Here is a 23,481-nt window from a genome sequence, read left to right on the forward strand (position 1 = left end):
TAACATTCATATCCTGCTCTGAGTAACAATACATATGCAATATAATCCCAATACATTTCAGTATTTCCCAACATGTCATACATACATACATATATATATATATATATATATATATATATATATATCACAACTCAACTCAATATTTTCATTTTACTCATGCCACACCATTTAAGTAATATGCATAATTATATCATTTGAAATAACAAAAGCCAACCTATGTTCATCAACCGTTTTACTGAAGATATACATAAAATTATTTCCACAATTTCCATAAAATACATTACTTTAATCATTCCATTTTCATAAATTATAACTATAGCCCTAGGCTCAAAAGCCACAGTTCAAACGTCTGACTTTACTTTAAAACTCACGTGTTAATCATATATATTTATAAACACATAAAATTTCCATTTTAACTTCTGAATTCAAAAAAATTATTGGCTTAATTTATTCTCCTTACTTGGTTTCCTGAATTATGCCCGCAGGGACCCCAAAATGATGCCTGTAGCGCTCACCCCGAACCTTGATTCAATAGCCCCTGTTCAATTAACTCAACCTCAAATAAAATACTATTTGACATTTCCTAAACCCACAAATTCCCAATAAACAATTAAACTAAAAAAAAAAAAAAACCAATTTTCTTAATTCCTTAAATCTCACTCTCGCTTTGGAGTGGTGCCTAATACCTCAAAATTGAAAATTTGTTTCGGCTGACGACAATCGAGACTAGGACCTCGTGGTGGTACCCGATCGTCGATTTAATTGAAAATTTAAGGAAAAATTAGGAAAGAGAGGGAGTATACCTTACCCTAGGAGTGGTACTTACATCGCTTCTATGACAAATCCACTCCGGTAAAAATGTCGGTGGTAGAGATAGAAATCCAGCGATATCTTCCATTTTTTGATTAGCCTAATATTTGCCGAGAAAATGAGGAGAGAGAGGAGGCGAGGAGAGGAATGATGAGAGAGAGAGAGAGAGAGAGAGAGAGAAAATCTCTCTGTAATGTTTTTCCTAAGATGTTATCTTCGAAGATAACTTTCTTTTATACATATATATAAATTTAATTAATAATAATTTAATATAATATAATTTAATTTAATATTTTTTAGGCTCACTACATTCTCCTCTCTTTAAAAAATTTCGTTCTCGAAGTTCGCTGCCCGATAATTTTTCACATTTCCAAAATTTATTAACTCACTATATCTCATACAGTTCAGTATATATCATCATCTGAATTTCTATATTAACTATAATTAAATAAAACTTTCATTACCTTAAACATAAACTCAAACCTGCCCCTTGACAATATTTGTCTCAATCGATATCATCGTGTACATATGTGCTAATCCACCTCCACCTTGCGATACGTATTAGATCTAATTCGGTGTAAGTGTATTAGGCAACAGCACATGACAGTTTCTCGTAATATGCCCGGCTGCACTCGTATCACTTAGGCCCTAGTTCGGCATTCACACCTATTCCTCTTGTTATCTATGGCATAGGTAAAATAAATCAATAACCAGTATACTCCCGATCTCTCGTCACCTGCTCGGCCCACCGTGTCCCTTTCACAGTAGCGTCTGCTACTCTGCGAGAGATCGACGGACAAGTTCATGGCGTTTCGCGCGCTGCAGAGCCACACCTAGCTATTATTCGAACTCCTCTCTCGTTGCCCTAAGTCTCTCTGTCTCTCATAAATGCCGGAATTAGAGTCAGGGCAGTGGCAATGGGAGAACGCGGTCGCCGGCGCCGTTGCCGGATTCGCAACCGTTGCTTCCATGCACCCTCTCGATGTCGTTCGCACCAGGTTCCAAGGTCCTTCATCGCCGCATTTTCTTATTCCACCAATCTTTCATTGTTCTGGCTTTATTTTTTATAATAATATTTCGGAGACTGTTTAGGTTTGAAGCTCGTATTAGTTATTCTTTTGCTTTTAGTTTTTCCGTAGGCCATTATTCGTTTGATTTTATTTGAGTATCAGTTAATGATGGCCGGCTCTCCAATCTTCCCGCCTACAAGAACACGGCACATGCTATCTTCACAATTGCTCGCATAGAGGTCTGTTTTCTTTCTCCACCTTCCACAGTTCTTGGCCTTTCATTAGAGGGCTTTTTTGTTTGCCTTGCATGACAATGCACTTCATGCTTTGATTCTGATCTTCGACCTCACCTGTTGGTGAAGTGAATCTTGCTACGTCCTGAGAAACATCAGTTTTAGTCTTTTTAACCTTTTCAGGTTGTTGCTGTTATTCCTTCCACAATTTTCTACAACACATAGATCATTTTCATTTTCAGTCGTTTCAAAGAATTACAAAATGTACTGCATTGTTTTTCAATTTTCCAAAAACATTTATGTAAGAAACTTGAAAATATCTTTGTAATTATTTTCCAAGTCCTCCTTACAAATGTTTAATATTTGAAAAACAAGGTGATATTTTTATAATTCATTAAAAATTTAAAATGAAAACAAAAATTATTTCGGGCAAAAGACACTTACCTCCTTGAGTTTATTACAAAGATAGGGATCTCCCCTTAGGTTTCAAAAATGACACCCCTTAAAGTTTCAAAAATAACACAGACCTCCCTTGAGATTTGTCAAAAAGACACAAACCTCCCCTCAAAAGACTTGTCTTTTTGCAAAATATAAGGAGAGACTCGTGCCTTTTTGGCAAATCTTAAGTGAGGTTTCTAAAATTTTTGAAACCTCAGAGATGTCCTTGGGAGTTTTGAAACCTCAGGTGAGGTCAGTGACTTTTTATCAAACCTCAGGGGAGGTTAATGTCTTTTGCCCAATTATTTTCCATAACTAAACTAATCCATAGCTTTCTTAGTTATCCATGAGCATACACACCTGTGCAACTTTTTGGTAGCTATTATTTATTTGCTGGTGTTGCTGCCTGCTGGGGGCTCAACATATAGGGTTTGTGTCACTTTTTGTGGTCATAAAACCTTAACATGTGGTGCTGGAGGAAGTAGTTGAAAGGATGAAAGGACCTAGGAGATCAACCTAAGTAATTTGCATAGGATATAATTTTCCATTTTTGTTATTGAGATATTTAAAGAATGAACTTGTCTTTTGCATTGTTTCCTTTTTGGTCCTTGAGAATGCTCATTAAACTAGACTTTGGTTATTAAAAGAATGAGAGAAGGAAGAAAAGAAAGCACTTAAAATGCTTATTAAGGAAAGTCCTTTTAGACCACCTTTATGCAATTCTTTTAGAAAAGGAGGAAAACGCTTTAAAATGTTTTAAGAAGATAGGTCATTTTGGAGCATCTTCATGGAGGTTCCCCTCCCCCCCCCACAAATTTTTTTTTTTAAAAAACCGAATGAATATTCACAAAAGTGTTATCCTTGATCTTTGAAGAGTTGGCAATTATCATTTGCATGCTCTAAAATATTACTTTCCTTCTCTCTATTGGGGACATTTATGTTAGATACTTAATTTCATTGATGGAATGTCATCCATGATTGCATGCTGTTTTGTCACAGGGATTGAGAGGGCTTTATGCAGGTTTCTCTCCTGCAGTCCTTGGATCAACTATTTCGTGGGGTTTATACTTCTCCTTGTAAGTGCTTTAAGGTTGTGTGCAGTCGACAATATACAAGGATTTGATATCTTGTACTAAATTCTATTTGATTAATGCGAGGGCTTTGGTTTGATTTTAAGTGCACTCTTGAATTTGAACTTTATGTAAACAATGGAAAGTTATTATTTTATTTTCTTCCTTGTCATTCTTTGCATAAACACTTTCAGGGACTCCATTTTCGTATCGAATTATTTATTATCTTGCAATATTTTGCATTATTTCCTTGCGGTTAACTTCAGCAATCTTAGTTGTAATGCTCAACTTATTCTCAAAATGCAATGACTTGCTTTTAGTGTGAAAATTGAAATACATAACTCAATAATCTGGAATGTGCTTCTTATTTGATAATATTTTAGATCCTATAGTATTTCGATGGTCCTAGCTATTGTCGAAATTGTAAAATCCATGTATGTTGCATAGATATCCTGATTATATTTATTTGCATTTTACCTGGGAATTTTGGTCTGCCTATTCGTAGTCTTGTACTTATTGGTGGAAGATCAAGGGTTTTTCTTTTGTAATGTGGTTTTCTTCAAAGTATTGAATTCACTTGGAACCTTTAGATTTATTATGATCAATGATATGTTTATCCAATTTGCAATCTAATAAGTATGTTATATCTATAGCTATAGCAGAGCCAAGCAAAGGTATTCCAAAAACAGGGAGGAGAAGTTGAGCCCTGGTCTTCATCTTGCATCTGCTGCAGAAGCAGGAGCCCTGGTTAGTCAATGAGCTTTCAATGTTTTGATTTGGTCCACTTGGATGAAGAGCTATATTAAGGCCTTTCTGTTGAGTAAGGTTTTTGTTCATGGTTGTTCTTATAAGAGTGGCATGCATTTACCCTATGTCATTTCCTTTGCTACTATTGTGTGGCATACTAGTTCTTGCTGGGTCTCCTAGTCATTACCCTCTAGAAAAGAAGAAAACATTGAGGAAAAAAAGTGAGGGTGTGTGCAGGACCTTATTATATAGATTATACTACTGATTTAAAAGACATTGTAAATAAAAATGAGGCTAGAAGGATTGTGTAAGAAAAGAAAGCTTATTTTATTCTACTAGAGGTTTCCTTTATTATTATCTTTTAGATCATAAAACAATTCTATTATAATAACATAATTATAATGAAATGAGGATAAGAAATCTCCCAATTTAAAGCATAAAAGAAAAAAAGAAAAAAAAAAGGGAAAAAATGACAGATTACACCGAAGCTTCTTTCCAATCCCTTTCAATGTCGAACAGCAAAAGACCGCCCAAAAACCCAAAAAGAATGAGTCCAAAAAGATAAAATAAAAATAACTTTCTCCCAAAGCAATCTTGGAGAGGTCATTTGATTTTTAAAAACTCTAGCATTCCTTTTCATCCAAAGTGACCAAAAAATTGTAAAAATAGCGCATTTCCTTCCCCCTCTTGTAAATTCTTTTCCCATTAATATAATTTTCTTTTGTTATATAAAAAAAATTGTAAAAATAGTGCAGTCTCAAAATATCCTCTCTCTCCTTCCCAAAGCCACAAAACTTCACTTTCAAAAAATCTTGAATCTTAGTTGGAGCCACCCAAATCTCACCAGGCCATGAAACAAATTGTTCCACATGCATCTTGCTATCTTACAATGAATGAACAAATGACAAATAGTCTCATTAGACTCGTTGCACATCATACAGATATCTGGAATAAAAGGGCATTGTAGGGCCTCCTTAATTGTAGCATATCGTTTGTATTGATCTTATTAAGAATTAAGGTCCCAATGAAAGCCTGGAGTTTAAAAAGAATCTTTGCTTTCCAAACAGCTTTATGTAAGAGGAAAGGGCTAGGATTTGTGGAACCCTGAAGTGTCCCCAATCCAAAGCCTTGTATCACCCTGCGAAGTTGACATGAACGAATCCAGCACACCCAACAAAAGATATAATCCACCAACCTTTCTCTCATCAAGACTTTTAAAGAAATGAAAATCTAAACAAACATGGCACTGCATCTCCAACGAAGACTCACCAACCCAAATGTCCTCCCAGAATTGAGTTTATCTCCATTACTTGCTTTGAAACGAGTGAGAGGAAAGAAAAGACTAGCAACCTGGTAGACAAACTTCCAAGGACTCGCATGAGTGGTATTACCACTCCGTCTGGAATCCCATCTATTTTTTATGTATTCCTTATTTACTCTTCATTACTCTCTGCCATAGGGAATTAGATTGTAAGAGAAATCTCCATAATTATTTCCCTGTTAACTTTATTAAGGATATGTTCATAGAAACCACATTACCAAGCTCCAACCCCCCCCCCCCCCTCCCCTCTTTGAATTTGGCCTCTTAATAACATCCCAACTAACTAAATGCTCCCTCTTTCTCATCAACATCCGACCACAGAAATCTCTCATAATCTTCTCCACCTTCACTGACACCCCAGATGGAATTTTGAAATGGGATAGAAAATAAATAGCAATATTAGCTAAAGAGGTATTAATAAGAGTGATTTTACCCCCTAGCGACAGACAAGCCCTCTTGCACCCCTCTAATCTTTTCCCTGCTCTCTCAATCACTGGGCCCTAAAGAACATCTGAAAGAGTTACTCCCTAATGGAAGAGCAAGATAAGACAAAGGCCAAGCCAAAGACTCACATGCTGCTAAGGATCTAAAAGTCTCAAGCTCACTGCCACTCAAATTAATGCCAGATATACCACTCTTGGACAAATTATTCTCGAGGAACAAGGTAGTATTGTTAGCAAACTGAAGATAAGACACCTCCACCCACTCCCCTTCTATAGACAATTCATTAATAATCCCCAGGTCCTGGGCATGGGAGATCATTGTACTAAGAACATATAGAACAAAAGTAAACTAGACCGGGGATAAAGAGTCTCCTTGCCTTAACCCTCTTGAAAGTCCCTTGGTCTGCCTATTAACAATCACTGACATATTAACACAGTGGAGACACCCTCTTATCCACTTGCACCATAAGCATGCAGGAACGAATGTTTTGCAAATCAACGCTATGACACACAATGAATGTCACTGTGTATGTACTCTTAGAAGTTAGAATCTATAATATTGAGGCATTTTGATAAATTTTTTCATTTTTATTTTTAAAAACCCTGAAGCTTGCATCCCTAGTGTCTTCGTTAGAAAAGATAAAACAGCACTGTCATCATTATCGATGCTGTCATCATCATAAGCATCGTTATAGTTTTATTATTGCTGCTGTTGTTGTTGCTGTATGCATTATGATGGTTAAAATTTCTATCCTGTTGACTCTGAATTTTTGCCAGGTTTCTCTGTGCACAAACCCTGTTTGGCTTGTTAAAACAAGATTGCAACTTCAGACTCCTCTTCATCATGCCCGACCGTATTCTGGGCTCTATGGTCTGCTCTGCTTATTACACTAACTTGCTCAAATTGAGTTTTTCTGTTGAGTTTTTTGTTTTTTCCTTCTTCGTCTTCTTTCTTTCTTTTATTTTCTGCTCTGCTTATTAACTAAATTGATCAAATTGAGTTGTTCTTTTGTTTTTGTTTTTCCTTCTTCGTCTTCCTTTTTTGTTTTGTTTTGTTTTGTTTTGTTTTGTTTTTTATTTTTATTTTTTATGATCCATGATGATTTTATCATTCTATGTGATCATTGATTGTAAATTTTGATGTATAATTCAGCCTTCCACTCAATTGATCCAGATTTGTCATATATATTTTTTTAATTTATTCTTGGAAATAAGGGTTGTCAATTGTAGATGTGGTGTAATTGTTTATATATAGAAATTCTACACAATAATGTTAAACATTATTTCATTTTGATTTTTGGAATGTTTTATCTTTCTTGTTAGTGATCAACAATAGCCATTGTTTCTGTTTGGGATGTCCAACTTGCTTATTCATAGTTATTAAAACTTCTACTCACCTTTGTATTTACTAGACTTCCAAGTACCTTTGACAATCCTGTGGGACAATTTTGTATTTTTTACTATTATGTTTGATTATTTCCTATTCACTGTGGATTGTCATGGGTGATTAAATATTAGATGCTGTAAGAACCATTTTGAAAGAGGAAGGATGGAGTGCACTTTATAAAGGGATTGTACCTAGTCTTTTACTGGTATGATTATAAGTCTTTATTTTTTCCTCTTTTGATTTTGTTTTCTCTAGGTTTATTGAATTTTGAAATTTCAATATTCTACTTTTTACAAATGCTGTTATTTACTAAATTGAGTATGCATCTTTTTTAATGAGTTGCAAATCTGAAACAAATTGGAGTTTTAATGAAGAAAAATACAGCTCTTAGGTTTACAAAAGGAGAAGACAAGAGAAGAGATTAGAGGGAGAAGACCCAGTCGGCAGTCCCCTGGAGCTTACATACAGCTCCAAATCTGCCCTGTTTATATATTAACAGTAATAGGATGTGAGGAACAAAAATACCCCAGCCCACATGACCTAATTAGTAAAATAAAATATTGTCTTCTAACACTTCGCCTCAAGCTGGAGTTGTATATATATATCACCTAATTCCAGCTTGTTACAACAGTTAGACAAGGAGGTTTTAGATAATTTCTTCGTGAAAATTGAAAAATATTTCCTAACTGGTCCATAACTATCACAATAGTCCTCACTACCTTCTTCAAAACAACATCACTCACAAAACGATAGTCAACTACAATGTGCTTTTTCCTCTCATGAAATTATCGGCTGCTAGTAAATTAAATGGCAGCTTGATTATTAGAAAACACATTTATGGGCTTTGTTGCCAGGACTCTTATTTTTGAAGTAAGAGACCTTGACCATGCAAGCTCACTAACAATACAAGCCTTAGCTTGCTATTCTATTTCAACATTAGATCTTGCTATTGTAGATTGTTTCTTGCTATGCTAGGTAACAAGATTACCACCCAAAAGATGTGCAATATCAAGGACTTGACCTTTAATCTTCAACATAGCCATCCAAATTAGCATGAGTGTATTTCATAATCTCAAAATTTCTATTACATTTATGTATCAACCTCTGAGGAGATCTCTTGTGATATTGTAAAATCCCACAAATAGCATTCCAATGTGGCCCCTTAGGATTTTTTCCTTAAATCAACTCAACATCCCCCACAACAAATGATTTGTGAGGTCTAGTGACAGTCAAGTAGATCAACTCGTCAACCAACTGCCTATATTCAACTTTCGTCTTTGAAGTCCGGTCCAACATCCCTAGACTACACATTGGGATTCATAGGAATTTCGACTGGGTTAGCTCCTAAGGTACTAGTCTCACTTAGCAAGTCCAAGGTGTATTTTCGTTGAGATAGGTTTAATCCTTTCTTGGTTATACAACAGTGTCAAGAAAGTAACACAAAGCACCCAAGTCCTTAGTTTGAAATTTTACTTGAAGTCATTGCTGCAATCCTGATCTAGTCATTGCCATGATGATGTTATTGTTAGCATGAACTTCTTGAAGTACCACACTACAACTTTTTTAATTGAATGATTAGAGTAGTATTGGATAAGACCAGATGCAGGTACTATATTTGACAAATCAGGCTCAAGGAGGCTTCTTAAGACCATAAATGGCCTTATGCAACCTACATGCTTTATCTCTCTCCCATTAGGCAACATATACAAGATATTGCTTCATGTGCACCTCTTCTTGCAATTCCCCACGTGAGAAAACATTTTTTTTATACAATTGGAATAAGGACCAATCAAAATTAACAGGAGAGAAGGTCTCAAAATAATCAATACCCTATATTTTTGTGTACCATAGAGTTGTAAGAAAAATATTTGATGGTGTAGACCCATCGACACCTAACCAACCTCCTTACAAAAAGATCAGCAAAGTCCGAAGTTCCATGCCCCGCAAGTGGTCTAGGCATCCATTTCTACATTGCATGCTTCCATGGTTCCACCTAGGGTTAGCAAGAACTTCAACATGTGAGGAAGGGATAGAAACATGGAAACCGACAAGGCAAAAGAAAATACATAGTAATAGGAAGGTGAAGAACTGAAATATAATGAAGAATAGGATAAGGAAGTAAGGATTGATGAAATAGTTTCCGGTTTATTTCCGATGAGTAATTGGCAAAACCAAGTCACATAGTTGAGAGAGTGAAGGGTGAAGAGGCGACTGCATGGTGGTAGGAACGTCTTTGCTTGCTTTTTTCGTTGTTCATAAACCTTCAATTGTTTCTCTCAGTTAGTAACCAAGGGATTGGGAAGACGAGTGGAAGTTTTCTTAAGAATTGGAATGGGAGAACCAACACATGAGGGAGGGGTGGGACCAAAAATCAGTAATGGACTCAAAGTATATTCATCTAAGGAGGACCTGACACTTCCAAAAATGTTATCCACTCAAAAAGGTGACATCTTTACTAACATAGTTCTTGCGAGTATGGGGATCATAACTTCTATATTCCTTTTGATTTCTTGAGTATCTGGCAAAGGCACATTAAACAACATAAGGAGGGAACTTTTCCTTACTAGTATGTGGAATATGAACAAAACATGTGCACCCAAAGACATGGGCATAATGGTAAACATGGATGTTTTTGGGTACATGATGGAGAAGGGAATTTACCTATTTAGAACAATGTAGAGCAACTTTATAAGCAAAAAACATACTGCAAGGAGAGCGTTAGTCGTAGAAGTTTTAGGAACATGCATATGAAAGAGTAGAGATCGTACTATGTCAAGTAAATGTCTATATTTCCATTCAGTTACTCCATGGGAAGTGTGTACGCACAATGTTTCACCCAAATAATCGCTTTGGCCAAGCCCAAAAAAAAAAAAAAATGAAGCTAATTTTGAACAAATTTAAGTGCATTACTAAATTGAATAATTTGAATACCACAGCCAAACTGAGTTTTTATTTCCAAGTGGAATTGAGTGAATGCATTAAGAAATTCAGACATTTCTTTTACAAGTAGATTGAGGTCACATGCAAAAAATCATTTACAAAGACATAAAATATTGATGACTAGATATCTAAATGAATGATAGAAAACAATGTTTTAATATGAGACTCTACTTTAGATGGAAAAGAAGTCCTAATCTGATTTCCTAAATGATAAGCAAAACACTAAAAAAAAGTAGATTTAAAAATGGGAAAAAATTGTTGTAGTTTTTGTAGGGATGGATGATCCAAATGAGTGGAAAAAACCACATGAGTAGAAATTGAAGTTGTATGACAAGAATTGAATCTATCATTACCACCATCAAAGTACTACTGGCCATCCTCTTCAATCACTCCTGCAATCCTCTTTCTTGTTTAGATTTCGTGAATAGTAAGATGAGAAGGAAAGAATTTTAGGAAGCAGTTATGAGATTTAGTTAAATGAATGATTCATGATAGGCCTTTTAATGGTTATTTGGTCATTTAGCATTATTAGTACGTGTTAAGGGTATTATGGTCATTGCCTTTGTACTTGGCACATATTATAAATAGACTTAACATGCTTTCATTTTGGAAAGAGGATTAAAAAGAAGAGGGGTGGACTCAAAAAAGCAACTACTATGTTAATAAAAATACGAAATTGGTGCACAAAATTCACATGTGCTCACAGTTCACTGTTATAATTCTTGTCCACACATTTAATGAAGCCCCTCCCCTTTTCTACATGACAATGTCGGTACAAACCTGACTTGGAAATTTCTGGGCAGCTGCAGATGCCTGAAGTTTCTAGTGAAAGATTTGGTGTTCTCTTAACAGTTTTTGTCTCCTAAGATTTCCATGTTTCAGTCATTTTTCTTTTGGTTGTGCTTCCTGTGGGGTGCTGCTGTGGGGTTAGGATGACTACTTATCTATTACTGTGGGAAGAGGAGTTGTGGATGTAATTTGTCTAGCGGTTAATAGTGCTGGTAGAGAAAAGAAAAAGAACACTGTCTGGTTGTGATAAATATATATTTTTAGTTCATGTGCATGCAACTGTATGATTGCTAAGTTGTAAATTTCTGTACCAGACATGCTAAGTTATTCCAATTAGCTGCTCACTGATGTTTGTGTTGATTCAGCAGGTTTCTCATGGTTCCATTCAGTTCACAACATATGAGGAACTTCGTAAAGTTGTTGTTAGCTTCAAGTCTAAAGAAACCAACGGGACTCCTCAGAGTGCAGATGAACTGTTGGTTAGCATTCACTTACCAATTTGAATATGCATGTGTGCTGAGCTGCACCGGTTTTATTGAAAAGAAAAAATTGAGTATGCACATATCCTAGAAAACATCTTTGTAAACTTCCATTTGTTTATACAGATTACATGCAAGTCTATTTGGCTGTTTGGGGCTTTTCCCCAGGCTTTGCTATTCATTATCTTGACTAATGGGAAATTAATATAGTGTCAGAATTGAAATCAAATGGATCAAGGAGATGAAAATGAGTTATTGGTTTCTGCATTGCTATGTCAACTGCATGAAAACGTAAAAACCAAGCCCTTGCATAATAGTGGACCTAGTGGTATTATCTTTGTAGTTTGTAGTCTGTTGATTGCTTTCCTTCAGTCCCCTTCATGCAGACATGCAATCCCAATGTAGGCATGGGACCAAAACTCAGTTGTATTGGAGTGACTGTATATATCTCTGTCAAAAATGACATCCTTTCAATGTTATATATGTTTTAATAGTTTGTAAATTCTGTCACAGAATTCAGTTGATTATGCAATACTGGGGGGTACTTCAAAATTTGCTGCTATTCTTCTGACATATCCATTTCAGGTACGTGTTCTTTCCTTGATGGTGTAAAGCTCTTGAATTGTTATGACATTGGTTAGGTGATCTCATTGCTTATCATGTGGTGGTTGACTTCTAATTTTCAGGTCATTCGAGCTCGATTGCAGGTATAACTGTACAAATCTTTCATCCTCTGTCTCTCTGCTTGTAATTGTTGGGTTGTTGAATTTATTCAAGTAGGCGCTGGTGGTTTAGGAAGGTGGAAACAGCAATGCCAATTTTATTTACTTGATATTCTACTGCATAGCTCCTTAGTATAGCGGTTTTATTAGTGGCTATACTTGTTAATCACTGTTTCCTGTGCAGCAAAGACCCAGTAATGATGGTATTCCCAGATACATGGATAGCTGGCATGTGGTCAAGGAAACTGTACGGTGAGATTTAACTTCGGATTGAATTTTTATGAACATTTTCTCATTGCCACTGATTGGAAGCTACAAGTAGTGGGTGCACCTTGCTCTTCTTAATTGCTTGGCTAATGGCTATGCTTGAGAACTTGGTGACTTGGCCTGCCTTTGGGATCTTGTCCATCAGTTACAAGTTTTTTCTGCTGGTAGTGTAGTAGAGCTAGTTTTAAGTTTTGCGTGTACATGATCTTGTCTCTTTCTTCTCAAAATATTAGGATGAGCTGAAGAACACTTTCGGAAGGAAATGATATTTTTATTTCTAAAGTGTGATTCATTTGGTCATGAATGCTATTTGAAAAGTTAACTAGTCCCAAATTCTTAGCATTAAAGGGTGCCATCTCTGCTAAAGGACAATCTGTGCTGTTTTACTAATTGAGATGATACTACTTCCATTATAAACCTTTATGTTATCCCTCCCTTTTATGGTTTTATCTTTTTTTTTTTTTTTTTTGAATTTTGGGCCTGCAGGTTTGAGGGTTTACGAGGTTTTTACAAGGGAATCACACCAAACCTCCTGAAAAATGTCCCTGCCTCTTCAATAACATTTATTGTGTATGAGAATGTCCTAAAAATTCTAAAACTGGCAGGAAGAAATGATTGATTGTTTATCCTTGTCCTTTTCCTCTTTGAAGATGCTGATGGTATCATTTCTCCATCATGACATGCGTGGTTACAGAAAAAAAAGAAAGTAGAAATGACATTTTTGTGGTGTATCACAGAATAATGTAATTCAGTCATTTTTATTTATGGATCATATTTTTCCTACATTAAATAGTGGAGTGGTTCCAGCGTGTTTTTGAATCTAATTATTGCCTATAATGTGCAGTTTATTTATTGAAGCACTTTTGTGATCGGCAAAAGCTTGTAGCATCCTGGATTTTGTGGTTGAACAGAATCGCATGCCACACAAAGCTTGCCTATATGTGCAATTATGGTTTTAATTGAAGAAAGTAGAAATTTCTTAAAAGACTCTTGAATCTCGTTATTGCTTGTGGTATGCAATTTGTTTATTGAAACACTTTTTTGGTTGAACAGAATTGCATGCTACACAAAGCTGGCCTACATGCAAGTATACATCTAATTAAATTAAAAAAAAGAGCATTATTTATTTAGCAGTGTGTTCCTATCTTACTTGGATGGAATTGCAGCATGACCACTTTGCGTTGTATTGTTTTTGGTGGTATGTCTTTCTTTATTTTTGTTTTTGGTCTTGGGGGTTCAAAATTTCTTGCAGTAAACAATAAAAATGAAATTAAAGTTGGTACTGATTCAAGCTCTTTCACATCATTGGAGCTGTCAGGAAACCATTTGGGACTGGATATTGAAGGCCAAACTTGGTGCAATAGCGTGTCCTCATCTTGCTAATATTCCGCTGTGGTTTTGAAAATTGGGAATCAGCCTCTCCAGTCTCCACAAATGGGGGTATGACTGCCTGCCATCCTCTTTTCCATGTTCTATTGTGACCAGGAGTCTGGTGCACTGGGTGGACCTTTTTAATTAAATGTCTCGAGTAGAGGGCTTTAAAGTCTTATTTGGAATCTCTGATCCTACCTGCAATGTTTCCTGGATTTTCGTGATAGAGTGACATCCTGCATTGGGAGCCTTGGGTCCAGTCTTCGTTTCATTTTTTTATTGTTCTTTGTGATGCATGCTGGTTTCTTCACATTCTTCATCAAGGTCATGTTGTAATCTTTAGTCAGCTTACCAGCTAATTTTGCCAAGGCTCTTCGATGGCAAGATCATTGTGTTGTGGTTGTGGTAAAAAAAATTACCTTGAGATTTGTTAAGGCTTGGTATACATTGTTGGTCCATCATCTAACAACTTGAGCTTTTAGGTGAATTGGTAATCTAGCATGGTATCGGAGCTGGTTCCCAGGAGGTCCTGGGTTGTAGTCTTGTTGCCCTGTTTATTGTGTGATGTTCAAAAAATTATTGTATTCCATATCATGGGTGTTCTTTATATCTTCATGTACTGCTTTTAGGTAAAGTGGTAATCTAACAAGAATAAATGCCAATTCAGATGCAGGTTATTCTACTTGAATATCTTTCATCTTCTTATGTGATAAGTTCTGCTAGGTACTGAAAATGATGAACAGCCACAACCTAGTCCAGGGGTTTGAGAATGGGAAGAGGTCCTCTACATTGCTAGAAGGAAACAAAAGTAGCCTTGTTGTATGCTTTGATGCATCATGGAAGGTATGGTCTGACATGAGGCCTGTGTTTATTATTACTGTTTTTGCAATATTTTAGGTGATTATATTTACTCAATACTTATCGTGGTAGAAAAAAATTGTCATAAAATATTTAATGAAGTTACTGTCATTCTTTAGACTCACATAAGTCCATTAGTTTCATAAATTTCCTTGCAGTTACACAAATCACTGTTTCAAAAGCAGCTGCACCTGATATCAAGGACAAAAGTGAAGAATGTAGTTTTTTTTTTAATATATATATAATAGATATAAGTGGGGTTAATTGCAAAAAGAGCTTGAACTTGCACAGTATCTTTGTCTTGTGGAGTGATCTCCATTCAATGGAGAATCACTTTTTTGACCAAATGTAAAATCTTACATGATGTGTTCTTGTGGAAGCTTTTCAAGCACAAATTTAATAAAAATCTGTTGAGGGAATCTTTAACAATACTAATGCAGTTATGCTTTTTGCCTGTCCTGAAAATTTTCCAGGATCCTAACGATTCCAGTTCCTTAAGCATGGTCATGAAAATCAATTCTTACAGAATTTGTATTGGTTTTTTGCTGTTGCTTTGTCCATTCTCATTCCTTTTTTTTTTAAGTGATGAAATAAAGCTGAATGACTTGCAATTGAGGAATTTTCTTGAGGCAGGAACCAAGTCCTAGTTGTTTGATCGCAGTTTCCTTATTACAGCAGTTTGGAACTTTTTTGGCATGGCGATCAAATATCTGCAGAGGTGCGAACATATTGGATTTTTGCTTTTTGAGGCTGCATAGGAGCAGTGATGATGAAATTATAGCTAGCATGTAATAAAAAACATGAAACAAAAAGTGAATATTAAGAAGCAGAATGCAATGCCTGTGTTAGCTTGAATTCTAGAGCTAATCAGAAAAATACTTGAGAGCTCAATGATTTGTAAGCAGTACCTAAGTTATTAATATGGGTTAGATTGATTTGTGAACTTAGTTATATTTGAGAAGAGGCTAAATGATAATATTTTGCAATCTGCTCATAAATTTAATATAGCTATGTCATGATTTGTGCTTCCGAAAAACCATCATTGTTGATGCCTGGATGATTAAAAAGATTTTGTTTGGGAGTGAGCAGGATGCCTTTCTATTCAGTATGTGTTTAATACATTTGTGTTTCTTAGTTAGAAATGTTTACCCAACTTGGTTAATATGCTTCTATTATGACTCGCCTCATTGTTGATGTCAGAAATAGTGCAGGTGCCCACAGACACACGTATTTATCAATAACTTATCATTTAATTGAAAACACAGCAAAATCTGTGAAGGAAAAAGTTGAGTTTCTTTTACTTGATATGGGAATGCTTTACCCTTTAAGAAAATTGACTTCTTTGATTTCTTTTGGATTAGTTAAGTCATTGCTAAATCATGGGGTCTCAATTTGTAAATCAATCTATAGCTCTTGTGGTTGATGATTTCATTCATTTCAGGGAATGCTTTCTTGCAGCAATTCCAAGCTTTCATCTGCTGTTAAACTCTGTAATTGGTGACAACTGCTTCATCCACCTGCATGTAAAGCCGCCACCTTGTTGATAGGAAATGCGGCCTCTAGCCTCTATGCTTCATAATTGGTGACAACTGCTTCATCCACCTGCATGTAAAGCCGCCACCTTGTTGATAGGAAATGCGGCCTCTAGCCTCTATGCTTCATCTCAAGAATGACCAAATACCTCCTTGATCTGCAATGGGATTGATAGCCCTTCTTTGGTAATTTCTTTACTTTGCTGTCGGAGGTATCTTGTTCTCCTGTTTTTGTACCTTCTTTAAGTTTCTTCGTCTATCTAAAAAAATAAAAATGTGGATCCTGGAGAATCCTTTCCAGAACTTTTCTTTTGTAATCTTTTGATATACGTGCCCATGTACCGTGGGCGAACACTTCATATCATGTAAAAGGCTTGTGCCACGCTAGTGTAGCAACGAGCTCTAGTTTGCGGACGGCAAATCATGGATTCACCTCATGCACAAGTTCATAATCATTGAATTTAAATTAAGTGGAAGTAATAAGACATCATGAAAGTAAACATGAGTAATGTGTAAATTGTTAAGTAGCACAATTTGTATTTTCACACTTGGTAACATGCCTTAAGCAAAGAACATATTTAGAATAGTTAGTGACTTTTACAAGATTGCTGGACGCAGACCTTCCTCTAAACAACTTTATATTCAACTCCTACTCTAGCGCGGGGAAACATTGGAGCAATACTCCTTGTCTTCCTTGAGGGGTGTTTGGTTCACTTGACATCTTTCAAGATTTTGGGAATGTGATGTGAATGACATTTTATGTTTTAGCATGGAAATCTGAGATGGGCATTCATGGGAATGCAAAAATTTTCACAAAACATGGGAATCCCATTCTCAGCTCCTCCATGGACAAGTTATGGGAATTCTCTTCCCATAAGAATCTTAATTTTTAGACTAAATTACCCTTCCTATTTTTAACAGGTTGGAGAATGATGCCATATAATATAGTACTAGTAGAGAACTCGTATCATGCAAGATCATGCTATGCACAAGGCATGATTTTAATGACAACTCTTAAAAAATTCATTGAATTTTTATAATACTAAATTTCAATTTCTTGTGTAACCACAACTTTTACTACAATTTTAGATACAAATTTTGTAATTTTGACAACATTTTTCATATATTTCTAACATTTTCCTTAAACCTAATTAGGTGAGAGCATTAGCATTAGAGTGTTTTTGTTTTTTTTGGAAAAAAGTACTTTTAATAGTTTGAAATTGTTCAATAAATATATAATTTAATAAGCTATTAATATTTTGAAACTTATAAATTAAATTATTACTATTTTGAAAATTGAAAATATGTTAGTAATTTAAATTTTGTAAAAGTTAATGATATTTAAAATAACCTTTTCTAAAATCGCTAATTATAATCAAATATGAACATTTTGTAATCGACAATATAAGTTGATATCTATCATATATATTAGATTTTTTAATTTTGTTAACGAAAACATAACTCCTTTCATATCATTATTTTTAAATCACCTTATAAATAAAATGATTAATATTCAATATTAGCTCATAAATTTGTAATTTAGTTTATATAATATTTTAATCATAGTTTAGTTATTATGTAATTGCTAGTGCTTGTAGATATATACCCTCATTAAAATTTTTATTTTACTAATGAGTATACTTTAATTCATAATAATTTCTTTATATTATGAATACAAAAATACATACATATATATATATATATATATATATATATAGGCTATTAATAACATCAATAAATTTGGAGTTTGAAGGATATTTACCGCTAATTACATATAATTAAATTCAAAACGAATGAGATATGGTTTATTTTGTCATGTTAAATTTAATTTTTTTTAGAAAAAAAGTTATAGTATGTTGGGGATAATTTAATTATGTCAGTATTTGTAAAGCAATTTAACCAAATACTTAATTACATATGCGTCCCCCTCAAATTTTTAGCAGTATTTTTCATATATTCAAATATTTTTCTTAAACCCAGCTTTGGTGGAAACCTAAAGTGTTGTACGACTTTTAAAAAAAGATATTTTTAGCAATTTGAAATTGTCAAATAAATTTATAATTTAACACTATGATTGATAATTTGAAACTAATTCATGAATAAAATTATTAGTATTTTAAACTATATAGTAAATTTGTAATTTAATTTTTGTAGTAGCCAGTTATGATTGGTTTCGATTTCCAATTAATCTGCTTGCATAAATTGATATCTACAATTGTTTTTAGTTTTTTTTTTAAATTTTATTAATGGGAGTATAACATTTTAATTATAAATATTATCTAACAAGTACCAAAATAAAATTAAATTTATGTAAGTGCTAATATTGATGTGTTTTGTCCTCATTAGATTTTTTTTAAGAAATTTTATTAATGGGGGTATACTTTTGTTCTAATAAATTTAGAGTTTTAAATATATCACTCATAGTTCTTCTAATAAAATTTAAAATAAAAGATACAAAATTAAAATTTTTTTTCATCACCGTCTAAGTTGAAGTGCTTAGAAAGGGGAAAAAGTTAGTTTAATAATGAAAATGTCTTTGCAAACTAATACTTGTTATACCATAGTAGAAAAAACTTTTCTTAATTAAATAAACATACTACGTTCAAATAAATTATTAATGGTTATAAAAATATGAATTCGGTTGTTATTAGCATTTACGAAAATTAAATTATAAATTTATGAGAAAATTTCAAAATATTAGTCATATTATTTATAAGGGTTTCAAAATATTAATTCTTATATTGATTCATAAATTAATTCATTTCACAGTTGTTATCAAATTTATTAATTTAATTATCAATAATAATTAAAAAAATTAAATTATGAATTTAAATTACAAAATTTTTTTTTTAATCAATGAGTAGTTTGTTAAGGGCATTCCAAGATCAATGCAAATATTCTAAATCAATCAACCCAAGAATTGTAAAGCACTACTATACAAATTCAAGCAATGAAAAACAAAGCCAGAAAAAAAAAAAGGATGAATATTAAATAAAGTTTCATTAACAAAATATAAACATTACACTTTTACCCAAAAAATAAAAAAAAATAAAAAAAATTAATCAATCACATATCCTTCCAAAGCTTATACTATCCAAATGTTATTACTAGAAAATAAAGTTCCACCATTATATCCCTCCAAGAAAGACTGCCATAGTCCTCATGGGCATGGCGTAATGGAAAGGCATCAGCATTTAAGAAGAAGTATCGGGGGTTCAATTCTAGGAAGATACACTCACGGAACCAACGGTATCTATAGATGGTGAGAATTTACTCTGTGAGACAGCGGGGACCGTGGATGATGAGAGTTCGCTTTATGAGCCAGCGAGGACCATGGATGGTGAAAGTTCTCTGTAAGCCAGCGGGAATCGTGGATGGTAATGGAGATGTGTCCCAGGGGTTGGGTTGGCCGAACATCTAATTGATGCACGAAAGCCGTGTCCGTATTCCAGACTTTACCTGATCAGCGAGACCTAGGGGGAGGATACTGATCCGTAGGTTTGGTGCTGCACCAGGAGGTCTGAAGGGCTTGTTGGTGGCTGGAATTCCTATGTAATAAAAAAAAAGAAAAAAGAAAGAAAAAGAAAGACTGCCATAATACTTAGGTGGACATTGTGTTGTTGTAATATTTGGTTGCCTCTGCTATTGTTAAATAAACTAAATTATTTTGCTTGAAAAAAATCATTGTCGAACCAAAAAAATAACAATAGAAATTAATTGTTATCGGAGTAATCATCACCACGATTTCTTAATGTTATTAACCTGGCCATCATCTCGATCTCACAGGTATAATTCAATAACACAAATCACAATTTCATTTATGTTTAGGGATAAAGGAAATGGGGACAAAATTAATGAAGAAACAAATTTGACTTGGTAGTTGAAAAAATAGATAGTAAAAAGAAAGAAAAAAAACTATCAAAGGTATACTTGAACCTATTTAATTTTCAAAAAAAAAGAAAAAAAGAAAAGGGAAAAGATCTCACATCACCTCATGAGCGACTTTGATGTAAGCATGGTTCAATGGAGCTTTCCATTTTCCCACGCCTCCATTTTTCAATGGAGCCAAACATAATCTAAGAAATTGAATGAACAAAATAATTGTTGAGAAAAATTATAATCTAAGTAACATGTAATGTAAATTACTTTAATGAAAAATAATGTAGACTTACATCAGGAATTGATTGGAGCTTTAAAAAGTACACAGATATTTATTTCGATTTTCTTAATGTCTTCACAAAAAAAAAAAAAAGGATTAAAATTGAATACCTAATTACTTAAAAAAATTGAGAGAGAGAGGTTACCCTATTGAAAAAAAAATAGAGAGTGTGTGATTAGAACTATTGAATATCTATACTCAAAAGATTTGCAAGCAATAACACAAAGTAAGTTGAGTATCTAAAAGATTTAAAGTACACAATAAGAAGACAAGAAGACCAATAAATCGTCACCCATATCTTTGATTTCTTGTCTCCCCCATAGACTATTTTAGATACAATGGTCTGCCCAATATCTTTTGGGAGCTGACAACACAAGAACCTACACATCTTCTTTCGTTAGCTTCATTTCAATTTTTAAGCGAAACATTCAGCCCAACTGTAATTATCGACGGTTCCAAAACCCCACAGATTGTTCTTGAGTATAAAATTGGCAAAATCTACAAGTAAATTTTGCATGTGAGAGGGAAAGAGGAGTGAGCGATTGGAACCCAACTGTAATTATCGACAGTTCCAAAATCCTATAGATTGTTCTTGAGTATTGAGTTGGCAAAATCTATAAGTAAATTTTGCATGTGAGAGGGAAAGAGGAGTGAGCAATTGGAAAGAAATAGACACAAAAGGTTGATGAGAGAGAGAGAGAGAGAGAGAGAGAGAGAGAGAGAGAGAGAGAGAGAGAGAGAGAGAGAGAGAGAGAATTGGGGATTGTCAAGCATCCTATTGCTATTAACATAATTTAATAAGCATTCAATTGACAGTACTTGAGTTAAAGGGTCTAAAGATAATTTTAGCCAATGGAAGGCAAAAATATTAGAAATGAACCAATCAAATATTAACAATCAACTAAAAAAATTTGAAATTCTAAAAAAATTAGGATCAACATTTGGAGGCCTATAAGGGGTGGCTGATCTCTTTCAATACTATAATATAAATTTTCACGCTCTATTATTATATTGAAAATGATTATTTTTTAATAAATGAAAGTAATAATATTATTATATTACAATAATGTATAATAATAACGTAATACAATGGCTAATATTTTGACATCATAATGCCCTCATCTATTCAGGTTTAATAACTATTTTTTATTTATGATTTTTGAAAATTTTAGGACATGGATTTTATTAACTACGTAATCTTAGTAGGTAAAGTAATTATTCTTTATATATTGGTGTCGACACCGGATTCTGGTCCAAGGGCGCACCGACGGGTGGGAAAATTGTGTTATGCATAGCGATCCCCAAACAAGATAATAATGGGATAGAATAGACTCAAGGAAACACAAAGATAAAAAATGCGGAGTTGCCACCTTTATAGATTTTTTTATAGGGAAAACAAAGGAAAAACCCTAAAAGGGTCTACAATCCAGAGAAAATGGGTTCAGGAGTAAATTTGTGTGTAGGAAAGGTGGTAGGCCAATCATCAATGGATGCTCCTAAATTGGGCTTAGGGGGAAAACATTAATGCCTAAAGTTGATTTTAAGGTTAGATTTTATGGTGCATAGTGTCCCATGTTTTTGTGACGGACTCCTCTAAAACTGAATTCCATGCAAAAGGATGAAACATGTTACACTTTAGATGTAACAAACGATGCACATTCATATGATTAAGCATACACTAGACAAATCATCAAGAATCATAGGTGACATTCACATGGAGAAGGAAGAAGCCTCTGTCCCACGAGGAATGGATCTCTAGGGTGTGCTTTTGAGGCTCTATCCTAGGGTAAATAACCTAGTGTCTTTATGTGTGTTTCAACTTTATATCTTAAGGATAAAAAGTCTCCAAATTGTTTCTATTGTCACCTATAAATAGGCTTGTAGAGTCTCCAATATTTACCTTAGAAGTTTAAGAAGGCTATAATTTGAGCACGATGTTTCATGGTCCTACATATGCAGAGATTAATGTCTCATAAAAGTGAACAATATTCCAACCCTATCTAATCCTAAGAGACAAGCTAGGTATAAAGCTTCTGAGTGTGTGCATGCCATCTTAGCTTACTAAAGCATATAAGAGCACCTATCCATCCATTCTCCAGCTATATATTAGTTCCCTTAGTGAGCAGTTATTCCATGCTGAAATCATCTGTGTTCCACTTAGAAACATCAATTCTTCTATTCATCATTTCTTTTCTGTGCCCAACTTATAAGCGTACCTCCTTATTTATCTCTCAATCCTAAACTACTAAGTATCATTCATCAACCATGCTTAATGAGTGAGCATGTGCTCGTCCACCCATATGTGATCATCCTGTAAGTATCAAGCCATATATTCATATTTTTATGCTTTATCTATGAGCATACATATTCACTTATTCCTCCATGATCAGCCCAATAGCATTCCTCAGTTCATACTCAACTTGTAAGCATGTGTTATTGCTTATGTCTCCGCACTAAACTAAGGAGTTTCAATTCATTAAGGCATAATGTGCCATACACTCTTCCTAGTTAAACCAATGAGCATCAATTCATCATTGATCCATCGCTACCTAAAAAGCTAGAGTTCATCAGTCAATATGATCATGTGTCACACAAGTTAATCCCTTTAGTCATCCTTCCCATTCTTCAACTAATTCATATAGTAACATCCAACCATCTATAGTTTCATGCATTTATAATCACATGAGTTTATCCTTAGTAGCTTTAGTCCATTCACTCATACATTTATACACTCCATTAATTGGCTTGGTCAAAACATTCATCCATTCATTTAGAGCTTAGGTATACATTAACAAATGTGAGATTCATAGGCCCTGTCTAAAGGAACGGTAGGATATCCATTAAAGGTGGTGACATATGCATAATTTGTGCATCATATGTGTTAGTCACGAAATGTAAAATTATT

The 23,481-nt window shown here is 34.2% G+C and overlaps 1 protein-coding gene and 1 long non-coding RNA gene across 24 annotated transcripts; one reads left to right on the top strand and one right to left on the bottom strand.

Annotated features, from left to right (window-relative positions):
- The first annotated feature begins 1,406 nt into the window (after window positions 1–1,406).
- LOC131146909 (folate transporter 1, chloroplastic) lies at window positions 1,407–16,502 on the top strand. Of its 23 annotated transcripts, XR_009134497.1 has the most exons (14): window positions 1,438–1,816; window positions 1,983–2,059; window positions 3,491–3,567; window positions 4,215–4,308; window positions 6,850–6,943; window positions 7,591–7,664; window positions 11,554–11,667; window positions 12,181–12,252; window positions 12,354–12,374; window positions 12,574–12,636; window positions 14,751–14,870; window positions 15,359–15,416; window positions 15,519–15,603; window positions 16,327–16,360. XR_009134497.1 is itself a non-coding variant. In XM_058096776.1 (13 exons), exons 1-13 carry the CDS (start codon window positions 1,699–1,701, stop codon window positions 16,368–16,370), a joined length of 1,053 nt encoding a protein of 350 aa, XP_057952759.1. In that variant the 5' UTR covers window positions 1,438–1,698; the 3' UTR covers window positions 16,371–16,502. The 23 variants fall into 23 exon arrangements, 14 of the variants coding, with proteins under 14 accessions (XP_057952811.1, XP_057952759.1, XP_057952752.1 ...); XR_009134490.1 differs by having other exon boundaries at window positions 15,359–15,603; window positions 16,327–16,502; XR_009134492.1 differs by having other exon boundaries at window positions 11,557–11,667; window positions 15,359–15,603; window positions 16,327–16,502.
- LOC131146987 (uncharacterized) lies at window positions 13,953–16,917 on the bottom strand. Its single transcript, XR_009134526.1, has 2 exons — window positions 16,488–16,917; window positions 13,953–16,402 (listed from the first exon to the last, which is right to left on the bottom strand). It is a non-coding gene; the product is annotated as an uncharacterized LOC131146987 (long non-coding RNA).
- Between the last annotated feature and the right edge of the window lie 6,564 nt (window positions 16,918–23,481).

The sequence above is a fragment of the Malania oleifera genome, chromosome 1, assembly GCF_029873635.1.
Source record: "Malania oleifera isolate guangnan ecotype guangnan chromosome 1, ASM2987363v1, whole genome shotgun sequence".
NCBI lineage: Eukaryota > Viridiplantae > Streptophyta > Magnoliopsida > Santalales > Ximeniaceae > Malania > Malania oleifera.